We start from the raw sequence: 19,886 nt of genomic DNA, 5'->3' as shown, positions 1-19,886 counted from the left end.
CAGTAATTGTGGCCTCAGCACTGATCCCTGAGGCACTCCACCAGTTCCAGAAAATATCCTTTCTATCCCTAACACTATGGGCTCATATCTTATTAAGTAGCCTTTTATGTGGTCCCTATTGAACGCTTTTTGGAAATCCATGCTTATTACATCTACCTGTTCTCCTTTATATATCCTGCTCATTACCACCTCAAAGAATTCTCATACTTTTGTTCGACATGATTTCCCCAAGTCATGACGAGTCTGCTTGATTATATTATGTATTTCTAAATGCTCTGCTATTGCATCCTTTATATTGGACATTGTCATTGAGTAGTAACTCAAATATATCTGCTAATGGGACAAATTAATCTCCAGGTTCACCCTTGAACATAGGGCAAACCCAGTAGATGAGGAGTTTCACAACCTATTTGTGATTTGCCCGGACCTATTAGTGTTCATCAGAGGTTGGGAGTAAGCTGTGGGTTTAACACCCCTTGTCTGACAGCAAAATGCAGGAGGCAAAATGAGAATGAACAATATGCTTCTGAACCACGTTTTCTTCTTTATTTTCCAATTGTTTTAGTTTTCAGTACACCTGATCTTACTGTTTGACTTTCTTCCACTCTGCCTGTTTACACCATCGGGGTGAGAGATGATAGAGAAGCCGATCTGGCCCAAATACCTCGGCCTGCGTCACACAAGCCTCCCACCTGTCTTCACCTAACTCCATACAAAACTCAGCACAATGCTCCCAAACGTCACCTCCATCCATTTGTTAATTCATTGAAAGATGTGAATTGGGCGAGAAAGTTCGCCTGGCCATATACAGTCAAATGTTGCAACTCTAACCGTCGCAGTTTTAAAGTCCAGTTGAAAGTACATATCATGGTCGATTACAACAGAGGAACTGACTCCACAAGAAACAGATAACACTTTATAATAATTAACCATAGATTGCTGTGTTCGTTACTGCTGGGATAGGCACTGAACTACAGGCAAAACCAATCCAACGTAACATGAACCCACAAAGTTCATCGACAGTCTACTTTGCGGTATAAGAAAGCGATTTGCGCCATTTCGTTGCTGAGTATTGGGAGACAAGCTGAAATGTAAATCTTCTCTGGATCCTGCCCAATTCATCTCTCCCCACAAAATGGAAAATAAGGTGTTTAACGCCAAAAAGGCTGCAATTAAATATTAACAAGGTGGCTTTGGATCCGATTAGACACCGGTGACCAGTCAGTCTGCAACGTTACTCAAGTTGGAAGTTTACTGTCGTTTCTTCTTCATTGCCCCCTCCCCACCCACTGCTCAGTCTTACTTTTGCTGAGTCACGACGCGGGTTGCTCTTGTATTTGATGTTGAGTCACTTTACTGGAGCGTCACACTTGTGAAGTATTCATTCCGAGCGAACTGTTGAGAGGGAACGAGTCATGTCGTCAGTACTGGACGAGTACTGCGGCTCTACGTTTTGGGTGAGTTCCGCCTTTGCGCTTTATTTCTAATAATAATAATCTTCATTAGTGTCACAAGTAGGCTGACATTAACACTGCAATGAAGTGACTGTGAAAAGCCCCTAGTCGCCACATTCCGGCGCCTGTTCGGGTACACGGAGGGAGAATTCAGAATGTCCAATTCACCTAACAAGCACGTCTTTCGGGACTCGTGGGAGGAAAGCCACGCAGACACGGGGAGAACATGCAGACTCTGCGCAGACAGTGACCCAAGCTGGGACTTGAACCTGGGACCCTGGCGCTGTGAAGCAACAGTGATAACCACTGTGCTACCGTGCCGTTTCCTTGCATGCCCATCCCTGTCTTTAAATGTCCGGTGGGGTTACAGTGATTGATAGATTTTTTTAAAGTGCATTTCTATTGTGCCTTTCACCCCCCCCCCCCCCCCCCCCCCCCCCACCCCCAACCTCCCTCAGGACAGCCCCCCCCCCCCCCCACACCTCCCTCAGGACAGACAAAAACATGTTACAGTCAGAAGCACTTTACCAAGTGTAGTCACTGCTGTATAGGAAACAAGGCAGCCAATTTGCTCACACAAACGGCAATAATGCACAGATTGTCATGGTGATAGTGACCAGGACACCGGGGGAAACCCCTGGTTTTTGGGATCTTTTACATCAAGCTGAGAGGTCAGACGGGACCCCGGTTTAACATTAAATCCAAAAGGAGCCATCTCCGGCGGTGACAGACTCCCTCAGGACTACTCAGTATGGGGAGAAATCCTCCTGGATTATATCCTCAAATCTCCAGAGTGGAACTTGCACCCCCATCCCTTTCATTCAGGGAGTGACACTGTGCCATGGTGGAGATAATCCATCAGGCCACGAGGGTAATGGTTCCTGTGCTGCCAACAGGTTCGGGTGGCATGTTGTCTGTGACAGCAGGAGAGGAAAGAATGCCCCAAAACACTTCACAACCTTGGTTGGAATGTGTTCGCTGCTGCTCTGCAGGCAAGGGTTGAGAAAGGTGAATGTTCTGAACTGTTTCCTTCCTCGCCTGTGAATCTGCACGGATGAACGATCAAAGATAAGATCCGATATCTCTGGTCTTTCTATTTGCAGACACTGCATCATCTAAGAGAACTGTCTCTGTATCCTCTCTGAAGCCTTTGCTTTCACAGTACCTGTAATTTGTTCTGTGCACCTTGTGAGATACAGACGGAGCCCGACGCCACGTCCCAGGTGAGATGTTAAAGCCGAGACCTCGTCTGCCCTGTGGCTGGGTGTAAAAGATCCCAGGGCCTAATTTGGCACAACAGCAGAGGAGGCCTCTTTGGTGTCCTGGCCCATTATTTATTCCTCAGCCACCACATCAAGAATCAGATTATCTGATCATGGTCACGTTGTTGTGGTTTCCTGTGTGAAAATTGCTGCCTTACGGCACAACATCGACTGCCCTTCGAAACGGTAATTTGGTTGCCAAGCACCTTGGGATGTCCTGATGGTGTGAATGGAGCAAAGCCATTGGCCGAAACTTTCCAGCTGTTCCCGGTGGCGGTATATTCGGCCAATAGCAGGCTGCCTCCGCTGTCCGACAATATACCGACTGGAGCTCTGGGATGGTACTGTTGGCGACCTTCAATTCGTGTTCAGCTTCAGCTTACTGGGAGGCTGGGATGATAAAGGGAATGCGATTCTCATGATTGTCTTTAGACTCTCCTTCCTCTCAACACCAGCACCTGATGGCCTACCTGAAAACGGTAATCGTATCTTAAAGAGACAGGCGCTCCCCTAATGCACCTTTGACCAGCTGAGACCTTTTAGCCAGAATAAAATATGGTTTCTCCCTTGGTGACATTTCTGACTGGGGAGGTATGGAAATGACCCCCCCTCCCTTCCCTTTGAAAGGAAATGTACATTTCCACTTTGTCTCAGTTAGGTTAGGGGTCCATAGAATTCCTACAGTGCAGACTGAGGCCGTTTGGACCAGCAAGTGTGTACTGACCCTCTGAAAGAGCACCGTACCTAGGCCCACTCTCCACCTTATTCCCATAACCCCAGATATTGATCATGTGCAACCCACCTAACCTGCACATCTTTGGACTGTGGGAGGAAACCGGAGCACCCGGAGGAAACCCACGCAGGCACGGGGAGAGCGTGCAGACTCCGCACAGACAGTGACCCAAGGCCGGAATCGAACCCGGGTCGCTGGAGCTGTGGGGCAGCAGTGCTAACCACTGTGCCGCCCCGATCGGATGCTATTGTGAACTGTCCCTCGTGTCTGTTCCACCATTCCGTGACCGATCTGCACCTCAACTCCATTCAGCCAGTTTGCTACTTGTGCAACCTCACTGTTACATGCTGAAGAGTCTCAAAGGGCTTCACACAAGGGGTATGTTTCTGATGTGTTGTGACTGCTGATATATAGTTTTTGCATTTGATCATGAAACATTGCAAAAGACAAAAGATTAAAAATTTAAAAATGCAGATAGAAAAATAAAACAGTGAAAAGGAAAACAAAGTAATCAGGCGTGGGTACATCGGAAACATATACACAGCTACGAGGCAAATTAACATTGGGTTCCCAGTAATTGGCTACCACAACCTCACTGTTTGACTATTTACCTATGGCCCCATGCTATTAAAGCATACCAGGGGCATGTTTGCAGCCACCCAGATATACCCAGTTGTTGTTGTGGCGGCACCCATCAGTTCTCTTTCTCTCGGTGCCCTTTGGTTCCTCTGTCCCGCTCCTCCTGTACCCTGGGTGCTGTCTGTCACCTCCCCCCCCCCCCGTGTCTCCCGCTCCCTCCTCATCCCTATCCCTCCTCCTCCCCCTCCCTCCTCCTCCCCCTCCCTCCTCCTCCCCATCCCTCCTCCTCCCCATCCCTCCTCCTCCCCATCCCTCCCCCTCCCTCCTCCTCCCCCTCCTCCTCCCCCTCCCTCCTCCTCCCCCTCCCTCCTCCTCCCCCTCCCTCCTCATCCCCCTCCCTCCTCCTCCCTACCCCTCCTCCTCCCCCTCCCTCCTCCTCCCCATCCTTCCTCCTCCCCATCCCTCCCCCTCCCTTCTCCTCCCCCCTCCTCATCCCCCCTCCCTCCTCCTCCCCCTCTCCCTCCCACTTCCCTCCTCCCCATCCCTCCTCCTCCCCATCCCTCCTCCTCTCCCCTCCTCCTCCCCCTGTCCTCCCTCCCCCTCCTCCTCCCCTCCCCCTCCTCCCCCTCCCTCCTCCTCACCCTCCCTCCTCCTCCCCCTCTCCCTCCCACTTCCCTCCTCCCCATCCCTCCTCCTCCCCCTCCTCCTCCCCCTGCCCTCCGTCCCCCTCCTCCTCCCCATCCCTCCTCCTCCCCCCCTGCCCTCCCTCCCCCTCCTCCTCCCTCTCCCCTCCCCCCTCCTCCCCCTCCCTCCTCCTCACCCTCCCTCCTCCTCCTCCTCCATCCCTCCTCCTCCCCCACCCTCCTCCCCCCCTCCTCCTCCCCCCTCCTCCCACCACTCCCCCTTCCTCCCCTCCCCTCCCCTCCCTCCACACTATAGATTCTGTAGGGGACCCGTTGTTGATTATACTGCTCAAGTATCAGCATGGTAGCACAGTGGTTAGCCCAACTGCTGTGACCCGGCTTCGATTCCCGGCTTGGGTCACTGTCTGTGCGGAGTCTGCACGTCTCCCCGTGTCTGTGTGGGTTTCCTCCGGGTGCTCCGGTTTCCTCCCACAAGTCCCGAAAGACGTGCTGTTAGGTGGATTGGCCATTCTGAATTCTCCCACTGTGTACCCGAACAGGCACCGGAATGTGGCGACTAGGGGCTTGTCACAGTAACTGCATTGCAGTGTTAATGTAAGCCTACTTGTGACACTAATAAAGATTATTATTATTATCTAGAATCAACCACTGTGCTTTGATAAAACATCAGAGTCTCTTGACATTTTCTGCTCAGTCCATGAGTCATTGAGAACTTGACTGTCATTAGAGATTAACTGGTCATTAACCCAGTGAAGTAGGTTCACACATGCGTGACTTTATCTCCCGCTCCCTCAAACTATCAGGGTGAGTAACAATGACAGCATCAGAGCAAACTTCAGCTTGTGGTTGTTGATAAAGATGTATTTTCCCACTGGACTGGCCAGGATGAGCATCTCCTTGTGCTTCTTTGGAATCAGTTCTTCAACTGCCATCGAATTGTCATTTTATTTTGGCCAATTCCGCTGTGTCGCTTTGTGTCCTTTGTTGTAGCCGCAAAGAGAGAGTCAGAGGTGAGGCACGTCGCGTTTGTGTAACGTGGTGCAAGGTGTTTGTTCACAAGATGCAGCATAAACTGGTTACACCCCGGTGAACTCCACAGTCTGTGCGGAGTCTGCACGTCCTCCCCGTGTGTGCGTGAGTTTCCTCCGGGTGCTCCGGTTTCCTCCCACAGTCCAAAGATGTGCGGGTTAGGTGGATTGGCCAGGCTAAATTGCCCGTAGTGTCCTAAAAAAAAAGTAAGGTTAAGGGGGGGGGTTGTTGGGTTACGGGTATAGGGTGGATATGTGGGTTTGAGTAGGGTGATCATTGCTCGGCACAACATCGAGGGCCGAAGGGCCTGTTCTGTGCTGTACTGTTCTATGTTCTAACAGCCCGTGAAACCCTCCGATGAAGTCACCGCATCACGTGCGACATTACACCAGCCAATGGTGTTACTCTGCTACATACCACTCTTTCCCTGCAATACAGGTTCAGGAAAATTACGCAAGCTCCGATCGCACCACATTGAGGCGTTGGCTGGCAGTTGGATTAAAGGAGGGACAGCAGCTGACTCTGAAACCCCCTTCACCCTGAGTCCCAGCAACGCAAAGATTGGCTGATTCTCCCCCTCCAGGAAGCCAAGCAGTTCCAGCAACCTGGCCACAACCCTGGCTGTGATCAGTAAACACTCCAGGAATAATAAGCGGGATGTTTGTGACATGCGTGTGCTTCAATTACTCACTGCCTGAACGCACAAATCATTAAAATGTAGCAGTGGCGACCATGGAGTGAGTGGTCGCAGATGTGGTAGCTCCCGCTCAAGGTGGAATCTTTCGGTCCTTTCCCCGTCTGAGGGGTGGAATATTTAGAACATAGAACAGTACAGCACAGAACAGGCCCTTCGGCCCTTAATGTTGTGCCGAGCCATGATCACCCTACTCAAACCCACGTATCCACCCTATACCCGTAACCCAACAACCCCCCCTTAACCTTACTTTTTAGGACACTACGGGCAATTTAGCATGGCCAATCCACCTAACCCGCACATCTTTGGACTGTGGGAGGAAACCGGAGCACCCGGAGGAAACCCACGCACACACAGGGAGGACGTGCAGACTCCACACAGACAGTGACCCAGCCGGGAATCGAACCTGGGACCCTGGAGCTGTGAAGCATTGATGCTAACCACCATGCTACCGTGAGGCCCCAAGCAGGTTATGCAGGTTAGGTTATGGGGTTACGAGGATAGTATGGGGGAGTGGGCCTGGATAAGGTGCTCTGTCAGAGGCTCGGTGCAGACTTGATTGGCCGAGTGGCCTCCTGCTGCACTGTGGGAATTCTATGAGTTGATGATATGTGGGTATCTCATGGTGAGTTGCATGTTGGGTTACTATGCACCGTGTCATCATTTGATGCTGACCTGAAGTTTACCCTACTTTACCCTACGGGGAGGACGTGCAGACTCCGCACAGACAGTGACCCAGCCGGGAATCGAACCTGGGACCCTGGAGCTGTGAAGCATTTATGCTAACCACCATGCTACCGTGCTGCCCCAGAGATATGGGAATGCCAGGAGAAGGTATATCTCCCCTGGTGTGGCTGGTGGTTGGATCCACAAATTAGGAGTGGGTGGTGAAGAAGGGAGTTGTTGGAGCAGGAAAATCTTCGAGGTCCGCCACAGGTTAAGATGGCGGAGGGTAAAGGGCCTGTTCTGCCTGCCCAATGGTCAACGGAGCAGATAAATAATGCAATAATTTACCAGCTTTGTTCTTTTTCTTTGTGAGTGTAGTACTTGTTAAATGTAGTACAGATATTATGTACGTCAACAACACTTTTTCCTATAATCCTCAAATCCACCTGGACTTCTCGTACAGAAACTTGGGAACATCCGGGGCAGATGTGTCCATTCAGCCCCTCAATCCTGCCGCATCATTGAATTAGAACCTGGCTAATCTCAACTCCATTGAATCGCCTTAGCTCCATATTCCTTGACACACTCCACCTAATATAAACCTACCGCTCTCAGCTTAATTCGAGCACCGTTAGCCTTTTCTAAAAAAAGTATTTTGTGGGATGTGGGTGCCAGCATTTATTGGCGGGCAGCGGGGTGGAGATGGGGGGGGGGGGGGGGCGGGCAGTAGGTGGTAATCAGCGGGAAGTTTCCTTGCTCACCTTTGACCTGATGGTGTGAGACTTCCTGGGATCTCGAGTCAATGTTGTATCCCGCCATACTGCCATACCTCTGATAGGTCTGGCCCGCCAGGACATACCCAGGGATGGAGATGATGATGGTGGTATCTGTAAGGTATGATTCTGTGATTATGACTGTGTTGCTTGACGAGTCTGTGGGACAGCTCTCCCAATTTTCGCACAACAAGCCCCCAGATGTCCGTGTGGCATAAAGACCAGCATGGACCTGTTGGGCTGAATGGCCTTGTTACTAAGTTGTAGACTCGGTGTGACCTGATCTTAAAGTGTCCCGGTAAGACTGTGTTGTAATTCTGAGGCTGATCTGAGGCTGATGGTGGGGTGCCTTCTCTTTCTGTTCAGAATGATTCGTACGTGAACCGGCCGGATCCTGACTTTCCCGTGTGCTTGGAGCAGACTGTCCTCGTGTGGATTCCGCTGGGATTTCTGTGGATCTGTGCACCATGGCAGATCCCACCATTATTCAGACCCAGACAAAGAGGAAGCAGATTTTCCAAACTCTACCTGATAAAGCAGGTATCCAATCCCTCCTTCCTCGCTTATATTGAAGATACTTTAGAAATGTCGGTTACAACTGTCACCAATGGATTTTGTATGCAATTTTTTGACTAACAATACTCAAAATATCAGTTTGCCTGATGAATACATGCGCTCATTCAAGTACCTAATGCATAAAAGCAAAATATAGAGGAAATCCGAACAAAAAATGCTTGAAATATTCAGATGGGCAGGCAGCAGCTGTGGAGAGAGATACAGAGTTAATAGTTCAGGTCAATGAACTTTCATCAACACTGGAAAAGGTCAGACTGCTTCTGCACATGTCAGGGACAGGAAACGAGGGAGAGGGAAAGAGCAAAATGGAAAGTGTCCTTTAAATTGGATGAGGTCCCCTTCCACGGTCCCCATCAAACCCTCCCAGGACAGGTACAGCACGGGGTTAGAAACAGAGTAAACTCCCTCTACACTGTCCCCATCAAACACTCCCAGGACAGGTACAGCACGGGGTTAGATACAGAGTAAAGCTCCCTCTACACTGTCCCCATCAAACACTCCCAGGGCAGGTACAGCACGGGGTTAGATATAGAGTAAAGATACATCTACACTGTCCCCATCAAACCCTCCCAGGACAGGTACAGCACGGGGTTAGATACAGAGTAAAGCACCTTCTACACTGTCCCCATCAAACACTCCCAGGACAGGTACAGCACGGGGTTAGGTACAGAGTAAAGCTTCCTCTACACAGTCCCCATCAAACACTCCCAAGACAGGTACAGCACAGGGTTAGATACAGAGTAAAGCTCCCTCTACACTGTCCCCATCAAACACTCCCAGGACAGATACAACATGGGGTTAGATACAGAATAAAGCTCCCTCTACATTGTCCCCACCAAATGCTCACAGGACAGGTACACCACAGGGTTAGATACAGAGTAAAGCTCCCTCTACACTGTCCCCATCAAACACTCCCAGGACAAGTACAGCACGGGGTTAGATACAGAGTAAAGCTCCCTCTACCCTGCCCCCATCAAACACTCCCAGGACAGGTACAGCACGGGGTTAGATACAGAGTAAAGCTCCCTCTACACTGTCCCCATCAAACACTCCCAGGACAGGTACAGCACGGGGTTAGATACAGAGTAAAGCTCCCTCTACACTGTCCCCATCAAACACTCCCAGGACAGGTACAGCACGGGGTTAGATACAGAGTAAAGCTCCCTCTACACTGTCCCCATCAAACATTCCCAGGACAGGTACAGCACGGGGTTAGATACAGAGTAAAGCTCCCTCTACACTGTCCCCATCAAACACTCCCAGGACAGGTACAGCACGGGGTTAGATACAGAGTAAAGCTCCCTCTACACTGTCCCCATCAAACACTCCCAGGACAGGTACAGCACGGGGTTAGATACAGAGTAAAGCTCCCTCTACACTGTCCCCATCAAACACTCCCAGGACAGGTACAGCACGGGGTTAGATACAGAGTAAAGCTCCCTCTACACTGTCCCCATCAAACATTCCCAGCACAGGTACAGCACGGGGTTAGATACAGAGTAAAGCTCCCTCTACACTGTCCCCATCAAACACTCCCAGGACAGGTACAGCACAGGGTTAGATACAGAGTAAAGCTCCCTCTACACTGTCCCCATCAAACACTCCCAGGACAGGTACAGCACGGGGTTAGATACAGAGTAAAGCTCCCTCTACACTGTCCCCATCAAACACTCCCAGGATAGGTACAGCACGGGGTTAGATACAAAGTAAAGCTCCCTCTACACTGTCCCCATCAAACACTCCCAGGACAGGTACAGCACGGGGTTAGATACAAAGTAAAGCTCCCTCTACACTGTCCCCATCAAACACTCCCAGGACAGGTACAGCACGGGGTTAGATACAGAGTAAAGCTCCCTCTACACTGTCCCCATCATACACTCCCAGGACAGGTACCGCACGGGGTTAGATACAGAGTAAAGCTCCCTCTACACTGTCCCCATCAAACACTCCCAGGACAGGTACAGCACGGGGTTAGATACAGAGTAAAGCTCCCTCTACACTGTCCCCATCAAACACTCCCGGGACAGGTACAGCACGGGGTTAGATACAAAGTAAAGCTCCCTCTACACTGTCCCCATCAAACACTCCCAGGACAGGTACAGCACGGGGTTAGATACAGAGTAAAGCTCCCTCTACACTGTCCCCATCAAACACTCCCAGGACAGGTACAGCACGGGGTTAGATACAGAGTAAAGCTCCCTCTACACTGTCCCCATCAAACACTCCCAGGACAGGTACAGCACGGGGTTAGATACAAAGTAAAGCTCCCTCTACACTGTCCCCATCAAACACTCCCAGGACAGGTACAGCACGGGGTTAGATACAGAGTAAAGCTCCCTCTACACTGTCCCCATCAAACACTCCCAGGACAGGTACAGCACGGGGTTAGATACAGAGTAAAGCTTCCTCTACACTGTCCCCATCAATCAGTTAATAAATGGTCACTCGGGCACCAGAAGCTTTAAAGTGCCTCTGGAGCCGGATGCGGGCAAGCTGACCTCCATATTGGGGCGAGAGTTGGGGGTTGGGAGGTAAGTGGGGGAGGGGGGATTATTATGGAGTGCAGAATCTGCGTTCTGAATGGGAGATAGCTGAGACCGGAATATTGCTGAATGACAAATGTTGAACAATATTATTGTTTCCTTCTCCGATAGGCCCTTGCCTGCCTGTTGTGGCTGACATCTGTGATTGGGTTGATCATCACACTGTTTGAAGATTTTGGGAACAATGGGGACCCTACACCTAACAAGCTGAACCCTCTGGTTCTTTATGTGAATCCTTCCATTTATACAGCTACTTGGGTAAGAAGCAAATGCATTTCACCTTGCGGGAGGTGAACCATCAAAGAGATGTATCTCCACACAATGACTGTGTTTGTGGAGTTTGCACATTCTCCCCATGTCTGCGTGGGTCTAACCCCCAGAACCCAAAGATGCGCAGGTTAGGTGGATTGGCCATGCTAAATTGCCCCTTAATTGGAACAAAAGAATTGGGTACTCTAAATTTATAAATAAAAACAACTCGACAATTTGGATTACTTTTTAAATAGTAAAATCTCACCACCATGATTCCTCAGCACGACACTGGGAATTTTAGCTTGCATTATAATTTCAAATTTCTGGCATCGGACTTGAACCCACAGCTATCACTGCAGACTGCACTGTGCAGAGAGCAGGCACTGTGCTGCAGATTGCCCAGGTCTGCCTAAATCTCTGCCCTGTAACAATTAACACGTATGCTTATAGATCTTGGAGAGGATCAAAGGTGTTTTACCAAAATAGCACATGGGCTTTGAGTTAATGTGGCTGATGCGCGATCAATAACTACTGAAACGAGGATGTAGTCCGAATTGAAGGCTTTAATCAACAAGATGTTTCCCCAGCAGCTCAAGTACAGAAAAAGGCAGGCTGCTGGGAAACACGGGCTCTTATACCCCGCCTCACTGGGCGGAGCTACCTTACACTCTGACCAATGAATTACAAACCATTGGGCCAATGAGCAGCAAGCCTTCTCCACCAATGGTGGCTCAGCACTCCTGGGTACCGTAGTACCTCTAATCATACTACCACAGTGGCGAGGCTGAAGTATTTGGGATTTTTCACCGTACAGTTGAGAAAGCTAATCGGGAGATTTAACACGAGATGTTCAAATTTGTAAAGGAATTTTATTGAGTTAATTATAGGGAACCTTTTTACTGACAGCGGTTTTGATAACCTGTAGAAACAGATGATAAAAGAATGAAGAGGAAGTGAGGAGAAATATTTTATGCTCTGGAACACACTGCCTCAAAGGGCAGTAGAAGCAGGTTCAGTAATACCTTTCACAAGGGAGTTGGAGAAATACTTGGGGCTGGATTCTCCGTCCCGCTGGCGGGATGCTCCATTACGCCGGCCGGTCAATGGGGTTTCCCATTGTGGGGCAGCCCCACGCCTTCGGGAAACCCCCCGGGCTGCCGGCAAAATGGAACATCCCAACGGCGGAGAATCCAGCTCTTGGAGTGAGAAATATTTGCAAGATGTGGGGGGAAGAGCAGGGTCTGGGTGGGGTGGGGTGGGGTTGTGGAACTAATTAAACAGTTCTTTCAGAGTCTTCATCTTCTTCGGCGATCACTGGTTAACGAGTATGATTGCCTATCTAAGAATCCCCACGCTACTGGTTATGCGGCCTATGGGTTCTTGCATGGCCAATGAGCCTCATCATGAAGCCGCATCTTCGACCGGACGCCTGGTAGGTTTTTTCAGGAGCTGGGATCGGTCCTCGGACTCCAGATCGCTGGTATTCCTTTCTCAGGCTACTTTTCCAGACCTCCTCTTGCCCTCGCGTGTCCTCGGAAAATTGTGTCTCTTGAATGAGGAGATACCTCGGAGGTAGGTGTCTGCTGAACAAGGGTCTCCCAGGCGTTGGCTTCATGCTGTGAGTTGCGATTAGATCAAACAGTCTCCTGCTGTGTTGGGTCATTCTATAGAATGAGTTGCTCCCTCTGACTTACATGAGCAAAGGGACAGGGCAGGTTGTTAATATCGGCCGCTCCGGAACTTTAAATTCACTACCTAACCTTTCCGTTTTATAGATGATGATGTTGCTGATCCACGAGAGCAGAAGGCGAGCCAATGACAGGAACTCCCCTTACCTTTTCATATTCTGGCTGTTGTCCATCTTGTGTGGAGTTTTTATGCTGCAGACTCTAATCAGACTGGCTATGAAAGAGGTGGGTAACTTGGTATTATCATGGTTACATTGGGGGTGGGGGTGATTGAGGGGGTGAGGGAGAGGGGGCTGCGGGGGAGATGTGGATTGACAAGCTGTTATGAACACACTCACCCTGCCCAAACTTCCTGTTTACTGAAGTCAGCGGCCATTTAATGAGCGGTTGATTAGTTATCACCATTTCCCATTCCTGTCCAATCAAAATTCACTCTGTTATTTACCATGTACATGAAAGATTGTTATTCCTCACTGGCTGCTGGACTAATTAAAAATTCATTTTCGCTGAGTTAGATCACCTTGGAACAACGGTTCCCAAACTGTGGGTTACGACCACCACTGGGTTGCAAACTCCCCCTCACCCTCCCCCAAGACCGGGCTCGTACCAGCTCCAAGGCTCACGGGACACCTCACCCTGCCCTTGTCCTGCTTGTCTCTCCGTGCACGATTTTACCAAAACACTGCAAAGTGTCATTTTTGGGCAACTTTGGCAGGCTGTTTCCTGCCAGCTTTGCGGGTGAGATCCAGACTGGTATTCGCCAGCCACGTTGGAAAGGTTTGGGAAACACTGGCTTAGAAGTAGTAGGGATGTCAAGACTGCCTTTGAGCCACTTGGCTGTGGAAAAGAAAGAAATCTTGCGTTCCAATAGCACCTTTCATGACCCCAGAATGTCCCCAAGTGCTTTACTAGCAATGAAATACTTTTTGAAGAGAGGCCATTGTTGTAATATGACTCTGAGTGAATGGACTGTCACCCTCCGACATGAGGGGCGATCACTCAGATGTGGCGTTGGAGAGTATCATGGGAGTTGCACCTGGCTAGAGTCAACAGAACAGAGGTACCAAAGGGGCCAGTTTGGGACCGGCCTGCAGAAGAACATTCTGATGTGGAAAACTAGGCGTTGGTCCTAAACATGAACTCCAACTATCAATGGAAAAGTAGGGTAAACTTCAGGTCAGCATCAAATGATGACACGGTGCATAGTAACCCAACATGCAACTCACCATGAGATACCCACATATCATCAACTCATAGAATTCCCACAGTGCAGCAGGAGGCCACTCGGCCAATCAAGTCTGCACCGAGCCTCTGACAGAGCACCTTATCCAGGCACACTCCCCCATACTATCCTCGTAACCCCATAACCTAACCTGCATAACCTGCTTGGGGCCTCACGGTAGCATGGTGGTTAGCATCAATGCTTCACAGCTCCAGGGTCCCAGGTTCGATTCCCGGCTGGGTCACTGTCTGTGTGGAGTCTGCACGTCCTCCCTGTGTGTGCGTGGGTTTCCTCCGGGTGCTCCGGTTTCCTCCCACAGTCCAAAGATGTGCGGGTTAGGTGGATTGGCCATGCTAAATTGCCCGTAGTGTAAGGTTAATGGGGGGATTGTTGGGTTACGGGTTACGTGGGTTTAAGTAGGGTGATCATTGCTCGGCACAACATCGAGGGCCGAAGGGCCTGTTCTGTGCTGTACTGTTCTATGTTCTATATCTTTGAACTCTAAGGGGCAATTTAGCATGGCTGATCCACCTAACCTGCACATCTTTGGGCTGTGGGAGGAAACCGGAGCACCCGGAGGAAACCCACACAGACACGGGGAGAACGTGCAAACTCCGCACAGTCACCCGAGCTGGGGATCGAACCCGGGTTCCTGGTGCTGTGGGGCAGCAGTGCTAACCACTGTGCCACCCCTGAGGAACAATACTCCATCATCTAATGGTTCCAGGTGTTGCCCTTCAGGCAGTCAGTATCTGGAATTATTTTATCACATACACCTTTCAAAAAGTATTTACCAGAATCGTACCAGGGATGAGGGTCTTCATCGGGAGACTGGAGAAGCTAGAATTCTCCTTATTAAATCACCATTCAGTTAGATCCTGGCTGGTCTTCTGTTCAACGCCACTGTCCTGAACTACCTCCATAACCCTCGATGTATTCAATATCTGGACATCCATCGAGCTTGAACATGGTCAGTGACTGAGTCTCCACAGCCAATGAGGTAGAGAATTCCAATGGTCCACCACCCTCTGGGTGAAGACATTCCTTCTCGTCCCCGTCCTAAATGGTCTACACTTATTCTGAGACTGAGACTGTGTCTCCTGGCTTTAGACCCCCCCCCCCCCCCACTTCCCCTTCCCCACCCTGTTGGGCCCTGTGCGAATTTTGTTTGCTTCAATGATGGGGCAGGAGGCGGCTGGCGTTTGCTGGAGGCGGGATCTTCTGGTCTGGGGCACACCCGCCGGTGGGTTTTCCTGGCGGTGTGGAGTGGCTTCAATGGGAATTCGCATCTCCAGCGGCGGGAGCCGAGAATCCTGCCGCCAGCGAACGGCGCAGCATCACTTCCCACCGGCAAACACGCGGCTGGGAGAAATGGGAATCCTGCCCCGCCTCTCATTCTTCCAAAGTCAAGAGAGTACAACCCCCTTCTCCTCAATTCCTCCTTATAATGCAATCGATTTATATAAAGATATTTATATGTCGTATTTTATTTTTATATATATAAATGCACTATTTTACAATCTAACTGACTGACTATTTACCTCATTGAAGATCAGTTACCCTCCAGTGTCATTATTAAATGCCTCAGTCACTTCCATGTCAACACCAAACTGACCATCTCAGACAGACATGATCATTGGTTGGTGGATGGATCAGATTTGCAAGACGCTCTCCATCCCTTCATACCCGGGCAGCCACCTGTCTCAACAGGCCTCCCATTAACGAGAAGATCCAACACCTAATCAGCTGCACAATCTCAGGCCTCTGCAGAGGCCACAGCGACTGTTTGACAAGAACGACCCCCACAGATATCCGAGTGTACAGAGAGGGTGTCCACATTCCTGTACCGCAGCGAGAGCTGGACTCTCTGTCAGCGGCCTACAAGAACATAAGAACATAAGAACTAGGAGCAGCAGTAGGCCATCTGGCCCCTCGAGCCTGCTCCGCCATTCAATTAGATCATGGCTGATCTTTGTGGACTCAGCTCCACTTTCCGGCCCGAACACCATAACCCTTAATCCCTTTATTCTTCAAAAAACTATCTATCTTTACCTTAAAAACATTTAATGAAGGGGCCTCAACTGCTTTACTGGGCAAGGAATTCCATAGATTCACAACCCTTTGGGTGAAGAAGTTCCTCCTGAACTCAGTCCTAAATCTACTTCCCCTTATTTTGAGGCTATGCCCCCTGGTTCTGCTTTCACCCGCCAGTGGAAACAACCTGCCCGCATCTATCCTATCTATTCCCTTCATAATTTTATATGTTTCTATAAGATCCCCCCTCATCCTTCTAAATTCCAACGAGTACAGTCCCAGTCTACTCAACCTCTCCTCATAATCCAATCTCTTCAGCTCTGGGATTAACCTAGTGAATCTCCTCTGCACACCCTCCAGTGCCAATACGTCCTTTCTCAAGTAAGGAGACCAAAACTGAACACAATACTCCAAGGTGTGGCCTCACTAACACCTTATACAATTGCAGCATAACCTCCCTAGTCTTAAACTCCATCCCTCTAGCAATGAAGGACAAAATTCCATTTGCCTTCTTAATCACCTGTTGCACCTGTAAACCAACTTTCTGTGAATCATGCACTAGCACACCCAGGTCTCTCTGCACAGCAGTATGCTTCAATATTTTATCGTTTAAGTAATAATCCCGTTTGCTGTTATTCCTACCAAAATGGATAACCTCACATTTGTCAACATTGTATTCCATCTGCCAGACCCTAGCCCATTCACTTAACCTATCCAAATTCCTCTGCAGACTTCCAGTATGCTCTGCACTTTTCGCTTTACCACTCATCTTAGTGTCATCTGCAAACTTGGACACATTGCCCTTGGTCCCAAACTCCAAATCATCTATGTAAATTGTGAACAATTGTGGGCCCAACACGGATCCCTGAGGGACACCACTAGCTACTGATTGCCAACCAGAGAAACACCCATTGATCCCCACTCTTTGCTTTCTATTAATTAACCAATCCTCAATCCATGCTACTACTTTACCCTTAATGCCATGCATCTTTATCTTATGCAGCAACTTTTTGTGTGGCACCTTGTCAAAGGCTTTCTGGAAATCCAGATATACCACATCCATTGGCTCCCCGTTATCTACTGCACTGGTAATGTCCTCAAAAAATTCCACTAAATTAGTTAGGCACGACCTGCCCTTTATGAACCCATGCTGCGTCTGCCCAATGGGACAATTTCTATCCAGATGCCTCGTTATTTCTTCCTTGATGATAGATTCCAGCATCTTCCCTACTACCGAAGTTAAGCTCACTGAACTATAATTTCCTGCTCTCTGCATCCCTCCTTTTTTAAACAGTGGTGTCACGTTTGCTAATTTCCAATCCACCGGGACCACCCCAGAGTCTAGTGAATTTCGGTAAATTATCACTAGTGCATCTGCAATTTCCCTAGCCATTTCTTTTAGCACTCTGGGATGCATTCCATCAAGGCCAGGAGACTTGTCTACCTTTAGCCCCATTAGCTTGCCCATCACTACCTCCTTAGTGATAACAATCCTCTCAAGGTCCTCACCTGTCATAGCCTCATTTCTATCAGTCACTGGCATGTTATTTGTGTCTTCCACTGTGAAGACCGACCCAAAAAACCTGTTCAATTCCTCAGCCATTTCCTCATCTCCCATTATTAAATCTCCCTTCTCATCCTCTAAAGGACCAATATTTACCTTAGCCATTCTTTTTTGTTTTATATATTTGTAAAAACTTTTACTGATTGTTTTTATATTCTGAGCAAGTTTACTCTCATACTCTATCTTACTCTTCTTTATAGCTTTTTTAGTAGCTTTCTGTTGCCCCCTAAAGATTTCCCAGTCCTCTAGTCTCCCACCAATCTTTGCAACTTTATATGCTTTTTCCTTCAATTTGATATTCTCCCTTATTTCCTGAGATATCCACGGTCGATTTTCCCTCTTTCTACCATCCTTCCTTTTTGTTGGTATAAACCTTTGCTGAGCACTGTGAAAAATCGCTTGGAAGGTTCTCCACTGTTCCTCAACTGTTCCACCATAAAGTCTTTGCTCCCAGTCTACCTTAGCTAGTTCTTCTCTCATCCCATTGTAATCTCCTTTGTTTAAACACAAAACACTAGTATTTGATTTTGCCTTCTCACCCTCCATCTGTATTTTAAATTCTACCATATTGTGATCGCTCCTTCCGAGAGGATCCCTAACTATGAGATCATGAATCAATCTTGTCTCATTACACAGGACAAGATCTAGGACCGCTTGTTCCCTCGTAGGTTCCATCACATACTGTTCTAGGAAACTATCGCGGATACATTCTATAAACTCCTCCTCAAGGTTGCCTTGACCGACCAGGTTAAACCAATCGACATGTCGATTAAAATCCCCCATGATAACTGCTGTACCATTTCTACATACATCAGTTATTTCTTTATTTATTTTCTGCCCCACCATAACGTTACTATTTGGTGGCCGATAGACTACTCCTATCAGTGACTTTTTCGCCTTACTATTCCTGATTTCCACCAAAATGGATTCAACCTTATCCTCCATAGCACTGATGTCATCCCTTACTATTGCCCGGATGTCATCCTTAAATAACAGAGCTACACCACCTCCCTTACCATCCACTCTGTCCTTCTGAATAGTTTGATACCTTCGGATATTTAACTCCCAGTCGTGACCATCCTTTAACCATGCTTCAGTAATGGCCACTAAATCATAGTCATTTACGATGATTTGTGCCATCAACTCATTTACTTTATTCCGAATACTACGAGCATTCAGGTAAAGTACACTTATGTTGTTTTTTTTTACCTCTGTTTTGAATCTTAACATCTCCAGTTTTATTCCTTTTAGTATTACTGGGCCTATTCACTGAGCTCCCCTCAGTCACTGTACCTTGTACTGTCGCCCTTTTTGATTTTTGACTATGTCTTCTCTGCCTTACACTTTTCCCCTTACTTCCTTTTGCTTCTGTCCCTGTTTTACTACCTTCCAACTTCCTGCATCGGTTCCCATCCCCCTGCCACCTTAGTTTAAACCCTCCCCAACAGCTCTAGCAAACACCCCCCCCCCCGAGGACATCGGTTCCAGTCCTGCCCAGGTGCAGACCGTCCGGTTTTTAACTGGTCCCACCTCCCCCAGAACCGGTCCCAATGCCCCAGGAATTTGAATCCCTCCCTCTTGCACCATCTCTCGAGCCACACATTCATCCTATCTATCCTGACATTCCTACTCTGACTAGCTCGTGGCACTGGTAGAAATCCGGAGATTACTCCCTCATAAGAGCCCTATAAGAGCCCAAAAGAAATTCCATCAACATGGCCTCCAGATTCACGGGAAGACCGTCGAACGAATCAAATTGAAGCCAGCTCCAAAAACATTCAGACACAACGTTGATGGATTGGACACTGCATCGGGATGGCCAAAATAAAGTGTCTTCCGGCTAGGTTTTCTCAACTCTCAATTGGCCATCATTCGGGGGGGGGGGGGGGGGGGGGGGGGGGGGGGGGGGGGGTGGGGGGGGGGTAGAACAATTCAGAGACACTCTGAAACTCTCCCTGGAGCGAGACAGCATTGACATTAATGACGGGGAGGAGTTTCCAATCAGTTGTTCAGCATGGTAACAACTTGTCCATTAAGCTGGATCCTGCTTAGAGTGACAACATCTTAATGATGAGACAGAGAGAGGGTGCAGAAAAAAAAGACAAGGAAGTTTATTCTGCACTCCAAATCCCGGTACTTCTTAAGATGTCCTGCCCCATGCCTTCAAAGATCT

General features: G+C 48.9%; 1 protein-coding gene across 1 annotated transcript; it reads left to right on the top strand.

The window, feature by feature from the left end:
* The first annotated feature begins 620 nt into the window (after positions 1 to 620).
* LOC119979678 (canalicular multispecific organic anion transporter 1) lies at positions 621 to 15,729 on the top strand. Its single transcript, XM_038822216.1, has 5 exons — positions 621 to 1,457; positions 8,201 to 8,374; positions 11,065 to 11,211; positions 12,981 to 13,118; positions 15,667 to 15,729. The coding sequence occupies exons 1-5, from the start codon at positions 1,416 to 1,418 to the stop codon at positions 15,727 to 15,729; spliced, it is 564 nt and encodes a 187-aa protein (XP_038678144.1). The 5' UTR covers positions 621 to 1,415.
* Positions 15,730 to 19,886: the final 4,157 nt, after the last annotated feature.

This window comes from Scyliorhinus canicula, chromosome 16 (genome assembly GCF_902713615.1).
Source record: "Scyliorhinus canicula chromosome 16, sScyCan1.1, whole genome shotgun sequence".
NCBI lineage: Eukaryota > Metazoa > Chordata > Chondrichthyes > Carcharhiniformes > Scyliorhinidae > Scyliorhinus > Scyliorhinus canicula.
Note: the sequence above shows the minus strand (reverse complement) of the source record. Positions and strands in the feature narration are given on the sequence as shown.